Here is a 7,499-nt window from a genome sequence, read left to right on the forward strand (position 1 = left end):
AGCGACATAAACACTCGAGTCTTTGCAGTCAAAACCACGAAGTAAAAACCATTGATATATCCGTGGATATATCATTCGAAGTCCGGTGGTGCAGACTTTCTAACCTTGGAAATTGGAATTTACGGCGTCATGTAGTGCTGGTCGTCTATTGTCACTCACGTGTATTTGGCGTTTATTTTTATAATAGCTACAAGGATATTCCATCGTTATTAATTTCTCAGCAACTTCGTCACAACACTACAGATGCGCATTAACGATCGTATACGTATAATTACACACTGTAACTGATTGTGAATAAGGCATCGAGTTCAAGAATCCACGAAGTTCTGTGCCAGTAGAATTTGTATGCTCTCGGTGGATAAGTGAATGACATGAGGCTGTGTTGTGCGCGGCTTGTTGAGTGAGAGAAATGTGTCGCCGAGTGAATTACTACAAATTTCTTAACAGCTAATAGCCGCAAAATTACTGTTATGCTTCTGTGATCCTGTTACAATGCCTTCGTATTTGATGATACTACCGTGCCTCCTGGGGTTACTAGGTACATTCCAAATATTATATGTACACATATCGAAATTCTTTCGTAACAGTCGCGAGTTACCTGTTCACAAACTTCGTCGATTACACATTTGGATGTATCGTGTTTCCCCAAATTTGTTGATTCAACGCCGATATCCCTCCATCGATTGGAAAATTCATTTTTTCGAATGTCAGAATACAATTTCTGTTTGACTCTCTGATCAATGAGTTGTATCATGAAAACACTATTCCACCTACACATACATACCTAGCTGGCGACAAATGGTTTTTTTCTATACTGCTTCCGCAGCAATTTAACTCCACTAGTTGGCACCTACATCTGATGGTCTATATTTTTTCCTCTGTCTTTAAACGTCGGGCGAATATTTACAAGATCACTTTTCATAAAATTCTGCAAGACTTGTCTTGAATGAAAAAAGATTTGATCCAATTTAGTTATGTTTACAGGCACATCATTTGCCCATGATATTAAGGGAGTAACGTACTGCGAGTTTTACAATGAGTCTATGTGTGTCGACCAGCAAAAAAACTGTTTTAAACAAGAAGAATGTATTCCCCAAGAATCTAACACACGTCATCACTGCTATGTGCTTTGGGAAAGAAATAGTACCACTGGGCAGACTAATATTAGAATGAAGGTTCTTATATGTTTTACATCTCTATGTCTGGAGTTTACCTGATTGAACGTAAAAACACCTTATCTAATATCACGTATTCGTGTTACTTAACAGGGATGCTTCTTAGATAACCCGGATTGCTATGACAAATTGGAATGTATTGAAAAAAGAAACGAACGAAAAGAGCGGATAAAATTGTTTTTTTGCTGCTGCGATGGAAACATGTGTAATCAAAATTATACATGGGATCCTACGCAATCACCTCCACAGACCGATGATAATCACCCAGAAGGAGGTGAGTGAATTTTTTTAAATTTATGAAACACATGATGTAAAATACTGTTTGGCCTTTGAGGAGCGTTGGGCAGAAGGGGTTTAGACAATACTATGGTAGAAAAAAATTTTAAATAGAATATTTTAATATTTTTACACGTCTGTATAATTTGTTATTACATTAAACTATTTTTCATAGAACGTAAACCAGTTCCGAACGATCAACAGCATTACATTACTATTGTTGTGTCGGTCTCCATTCCGATGTTATTACTTGCTTTCATCCTGCTCAGCTTACACTGGTTTTATCGACAACGTAAGCTAGCCTACTTCAACGAGGTAAATTTTTTATACCTGTTTGGACTGCAAATTTATCAAAATAATGGGTTTTGCTATACGTTTATTGATAATCCAATGCTTAGGTACCGACATTAGAGCCTCTTCCATTACCGCAACCTTCCCCAAATTTGGGTCTCCGGCCAATTCAACTTTTAGAAATCAAAGCTCGCGGTCGTTTTGGGGCTGTGTGGAAAGCACAGCTGAAAAACGATGTTGTTGCTGTCAAAGTTTTTCCCATCCAAGATAAGCAATCTTGGCAGTCAGAGCAAGAAATATTTAAACTGGCGCATATGGATCATGAAGACATATTACGCTATATAGGAGTTGAAAAGCGAGGGGACAACCTTCAAGCTGAGTTTTGGTTAATAACTGCGTACCATGAGAAAGGATCGCTATGTGACTTCCTTAAGGCTAATGTTGTCACATGGCCTGAAATGTGCAAAATTGCGGAGTCTATGGCAAGGTAGGAGAATAGATGATAAATTATTTAAACTCTGATAACAATTTGAGCCGTATCTTTAATTTGATACCATCAAAGTCTGGTTATGAATATTCACTTTACTTAGGGGCCTAATGCATCTGCACGAGGAAATACCAGCAAATAAAGCTGATGGATACAAGCCAGCAGTCGCGCATCGTGATTTTAAATCGAAAAATGTTCTCCTTAAAGCTGACATGAGTGCCTGTATAGCTGACTTTGGGTTAGCTTTAATCTTTCATCCTGGGAAGCCATGCGGTGATACGCACGGACAGGTAGAGATAGTATGAATTTTATGCTATTTACTTATACAACTTAGAAACAAGGTTCAAGTGCGTTTGCTTAACACTACGAAACATTTCTTGAATATTATTATTCGGAAATTTCTAAATTTGTATGTAAGGGTAAGTTGCAAAACAAGTATATGCGATCTTTCACCCATGGTCGAGGGCTTACTGCATTGACAATACGAACGTTGTCACATAAAAATTTTCATGCCTTCTTGTCTCCCGTTAACATTATAAGCTTCAACCTTGTGTTCAAAACTAGACTCTACAACACAGCCAAATTTTATTCACAAAACAAACATACATACCTGTATCAATGTGTATACACCATAGGTTGGTACCAGACGTTATATGGCTCCTGAGGTACTGGAAGGTGCAATTAACTTTACCCGTGATTCGTTTTTGCGGATCGACATGTATGCTTGCGGATTGGTGCTGTGGGAATTAGCATCAAGATGTACTGTCCAAGATGTAAGCATTCTTTGGAATTACTTCTCCATTAATTCGTTTTCCCACTTATAATTCTGGCAATTATCAAAAAAATATTAAGTTATCATCTTGTTTACAACAGGGTCCCATTGGAGAATACAGACTTCCTTTTGAGGAGGAAGTTGGCCTTCACCCAACATTAGAAGACATGCAGGAGAGCGTTGTTGTTAAGAAGGAACGCCCTCTCATATTAGAAACTTGGCGAAAGCACCCGGTAAATATCCCGACTACATCAAATTTCCCTATCAGCTTTCATTATTTACTCATTATTACTTTTCTTTTTGGTTGGCAATCCCTAGGGTCTTTTATCACTCTGTGACACAATGGAAGAGTGTTGGGATCATGATGCTGAAGCTCGATTGTCGGCATCGTGTGTTATGGAGAGAGTTGTTACATTAGGCAGAATGTTACATCTTAACTCATCTACTTTGATACGCATGGACCACAATAATGAGTCTCTTACCACCAAGGAATCTAGTATGTAGTTAATTTGTATGTATATTAGCTGTAGCTGCACAGCACAACACCACTTCCTGTTCCATATATTGCTTTACGTGCCAATATGAAGCAATCGTAATCATGAGGTCAATTTTTATTTAATATTTGGCAGCTATAAACATTTGAGACACGACTTTGCAATCGTTAATATAGCACGACTCGATAGAGTTGGAACAATATACCTACTCGACATCAGCCAGTTCCAAACTGTGATTAAAATGTCGTATTTGTTTCCCAATGGCCACATACTGTCCAAGATTCATTCAATTTGTGGTGCTTGTGCAAATTGAATGTATGACAAATTATTTAAAACCGATGACAGTCGAATAGATATGGAAACAAATAAGTAGTTGTGTACACGTTAAAAGTTGACTACTCAAAACGAGTCTGCTGGCCCAAATGCCCTTCAATGAATCGTACCATGGGTTTATGAAAAAAGCACGGGCAAACGTATGTTTGGGATAAATCTTGTTAATTTGAACAGTAATAAGTTTGCTACTCTTCAAGTAGAATGATTCATTCTCTCCCCTATAATTCTGTATGGATTCATTTCGGTTCTCAATTATTACCTGTAGAATACCACCTATTCACTTCATCGTTGTTAGTGAAATCTGAAACATTAAAGCGGACCTTGTTAACTGTTGCAACACATATCTTAATAAATTTACGGAAATGAAACAGTGGTACAAAAAATATTCAGCTCGCATTGGCAGCAATTAATCCTAATAAATCGAATATTGCAACATTGAGCGGAGTACATAGAAAGATGCAAGTACCTTTCTTTTATTCGAATAAACTGAATCTTCCAAAATATACAAATAACTATTAAAACTGTTTTTAAAGTCTTGTCTCTTATCTTCTTCTATTATAATTCTTTGGTACTCACTACAATATATAATTTTAGTATGGAGTAATTTGTAGATTGAAGTGAAATTGTTTGCTTCTTGGCGTTTAAGATTAGAAAAAGAAAATGTCATGGTTGATGATCATTGTTCGCCGGACTTGAAATTAGATGGTGCAAAAACGTGAACCAATTCATAAATATTTCGAATTCATGATTTTCAAGCTTGTACAGTGGTTTTGAGCTGGAGTTTTTGAATAACTTCGAGGCACTTGTTTCTCTGTTTAGAGCATATTTTAAGTGAGTGTCTTTGGCACTACTTGAAAATTTTTACGTTCAAAAGTTTATTCAAATATGACTGGTTTTTCAACAGTGTAGCACGGTATGCGTGCGTTTCATGTGTGTGAGTGGGTGGGCGAGTCTGTGTGTTCTGCTTTATGTGCGTGTGCGTGTGTATGATTTGATATTTTGAATAAGTCCCGGTATCAATAATTACCTTATATAGTATGTACTAACTATAGAAAAGTGAAGCTACTCAAAGAATATTAGCACGTTCTCGATTAGTCTTGCAAAATTGTTGCGCTCAAACTTATAAGCTATTCATTTGTGCTTGTGGGGACCCAGCTCAATCCAGCCACCCCGCAGACTTCATCCCTTCGATGTTTTTTTCCAATGATATCTTGCCATTGAAAAGTGATATCAATCAAAAATAAGATCATCATTGAATTCATACTCAATCCATTTTAAATCAATTCTCGCCAACTAAAACGTGATGTAAAAATCTTGAAATTTTGTTCCCAAACTTTCGGTTTCAGTGCTAACCCAACAAAGACCTTCTTTTTGTTGACACAACTTTTGCATCTCCAGATATCGTCGATTGATAACTCTTGGATTTCAAGAATTAAAAAAACTTTGCGCAGCTTACACCTCCGGAACGGGCTCCCGAAAGATTGTGAATTAAAACGAGGGAGGTACTAATCACGTGGTAAAAGAAAATTTCCAAAAGAACAAATAAATCGAAGGTGTTGATGGCTAGAGGGTGGTCGAATTGAGCTGGATTCCTACATTTACATTCAATCATTTCTCAATTATTCAGGAAATGCAGTCAGCATCTATTACTGTGCAAGCATGTAGAGACAGATTTATTTGTCAAGAAAATAGCCTCTCAGTTATATCTATTCTATTAGAAACCACAGATAGTCTTGTCAATTACCAGTACTTTGTCAGCACTGGTCAAAAAACATACAATACCTGTCTAGTAATTCATCATTGTACATTCATTATTATTGTAATCATGTTAATATATGAACTGTTTAATAACCATTGGCACTTGCGGATACAGGTATATTTTACCTTACAGTATAAAATTGTAAGTAACTAGTTAAATATAACGAATAATCATGAGATTGTAGTTCCTAACTGCAGTGCAACAAATATATAGAAGACAAATTTCGCAACTGCAACCATTGAAGGTACGAAGGATGGAAAAAAAAAAATTGGCATACAATTTGTAATTTGATGAGTAATTTGCCTACCTTATTCTCATCCCTGAAACATTCAATAGTTAAAGTAGATGAATTGCTTGTTCGTATTTTCTTGTGATAACGTTACAAACTTCAATCTCATAAATAATTGAGTACCTAAATGTAAACAAACGTAGTACTTTGACTGTACTAAAAAGCATACATTCTCAATATTGCATCAACTCCTGATCCTAATAGTCAAGCGTTTACTGCAGGCATATAGAGACTGCCAATGCTTACAAGGTGCTTCCAGTTATCATGGGCAACAGGCAATGAGAGACACACAGGGAAATTAAAGTATTCTGCAATTATCTGCTCGATTAACATTACTCTCGCACTCAATGAGTTGGTATCCATGAGGCGCGAATGTGGAAATTACCACTAGTCCTACTCGGAAGTACCAAAACTCCTGAAGTGGATTTGGGCCGGGTCAGGAGTCTTGATATACATTTAATTAACGATTAAAGTATGGACATTGGGTTTCCGAATTTTGTGATATGTCCTAACGAGAGTTTAAGTACTTTTAAACAAGAATATTGGCAGCTAAGAAAACGAAAAATTTTCTCACTATACAAAAATTTCATGGGAAATTAGAGATCTAGCGGTTGGCAAGTACCTCCGCTGCCTGCTTTTTAGTACCGTTTGTGTAACTACCTATGTAGAAATACATTTGAGTTACATTTTAGGCGGTTAATTTTATAATTGTTTTTAATAAAAATCCTGAATGCATCTATTACTATATGTAGGCTGTATCATAACAAAGACCATGGTCAGAAAATATATGCACCCCAGTGCATATAGACTATTGTAAATATATATAAAATGAATTAGCATGTAGGCATATGATAAAATAATTTTTATTTATCTCAATAAGTAGCGTGTAAACTGAAGAAATGGAATGTTCCTATATGTACAAGGTAGCTTCGGCAGATTACTACTTGATCTTTTTTTTTTTCCCCGACATGTTCTGAAAATAAGAAAATGTATAGTGGGGATTACACTTGATAATTTGCATAATAGCGTTTCAAAAATACGTCGACGTCGTTAATTTTCAAGATGGTGATCTGTGATAGAGCTACAAAGTGGTAAAACTTTGATACAGATTTTTGGATGCTTGCACAATGCTTGTCTGTTTAAAAAATTTTATTTAACTTTGGCATCTTTTTTTTCTTGAACTACAGCTTCACGCTAATCGTTTGACGAGAATTACTAACTGTACTGTATTTCAGGTTCATTATCACTCGGTTTCGAGACACCGTCAGTTGTAATGTTTTGTCTGTAACATTTTTAGATCATCTACCCAGACGATAAGAATGTGTGAAATCTATGAATTATTGTTAAATGATAGCTTGTAATTTCTAAACCTCATTTGTATAATTAATACTTTATTATGAGAACATTCTGTTTGAAAGGAGTGTAAACTACATATTTACCCGTAAACTTTATCATTTTCTTTCTGTAAAAATTTACTACAACTTACGTGTTTTATTATTTACGTATTGAAATAATAAAAAATATCAAGACATACGCTTATCGCAAATCCTGGAATCTTACCTTATCATGTAAGTACATAATATACGTTTATGTACGTGCGTTATGTTATTGTATGCTATGAAT

At 35.9% G+C, this 7,499-nt stretch overlaps 1 protein-coding gene across 4 annotated transcripts; it reads left to right on the top strand.

Annotated features, from left to right (window-relative positions):
- Positions 1–25: 25 nt before the first annotated feature.
- On the top strand, positions 26–7,422 carry put (activin A receptor type 2 punt). Of its 4 annotated transcripts, none has more exons than XM_046621930.2 (9): positions 26–538; positions 973–1,175; positions 1,269–1,449; positions 1,627–1,766; positions 1,850–2,229; positions 2,333–2,528; positions 2,865–3,002; positions 3,103–3,234; positions 3,320–7,422. In XM_046621930.2, the coding sequence occupies exons 1-9, from the start codon at positions 493–495 to the stop codon at positions 3,503–3,505; spliced, it is 1,602 nt and encodes a 533-aa protein (XP_046477886.1). In that variant the 5' UTR covers positions 26–492; the 3' UTR covers positions 3,506–7,422. The 4 variants fall into 4 exon arrangements, with proteins under 4 accessions (XP_046477886.1, XP_046477894.1, XP_046477904.1 ...); XM_046621938.2 differs by having other exon boundaries at positions 37–538; positions 2,333–2,519; XM_046621948.2 differs by having other exon boundaries at positions 37–538; positions 985–1,175.
- The last annotated feature ends 77 nt before the right edge of the window (positions 7,423–7,499 follow it).

The sequence above is a fragment of the Neodiprion pinetum genome, chromosome 1 (assembly GCF_021155775.2).
Source record: "Neodiprion pinetum isolate iyNeoPine1 chromosome 1, iyNeoPine1.2, whole genome shotgun sequence".
Classification (NCBI taxonomy): domain Eukaryota; kingdom Metazoa; phylum Arthropoda; class Insecta; order Hymenoptera; family Diprionidae; genus Neodiprion; species Neodiprion pinetum.

Bases quoted from the DNA above. Each gene is read 5' to 3' on its own strand.
- put (XM_046621930.2), top strand. From the start codon at position 493: ATGCCTTCGTATTTGATGATACTACCGTGCCTCCTGGGGTTACTAG. The intron at 539-972 runs GTACATTCCAAA...GATCCAATTTAG, and splicing joins GTGCCTCCTGGGGTTACTAG to TTATGTTTACAGGCACATCA. The intron at 2,230-2,332 runs GTAGGAGAATAG...CACTTTACTTAG, and splicing joins ATTGCGGAGTCTATGGCAAG to GGGCCTAATGCATCTGCACG.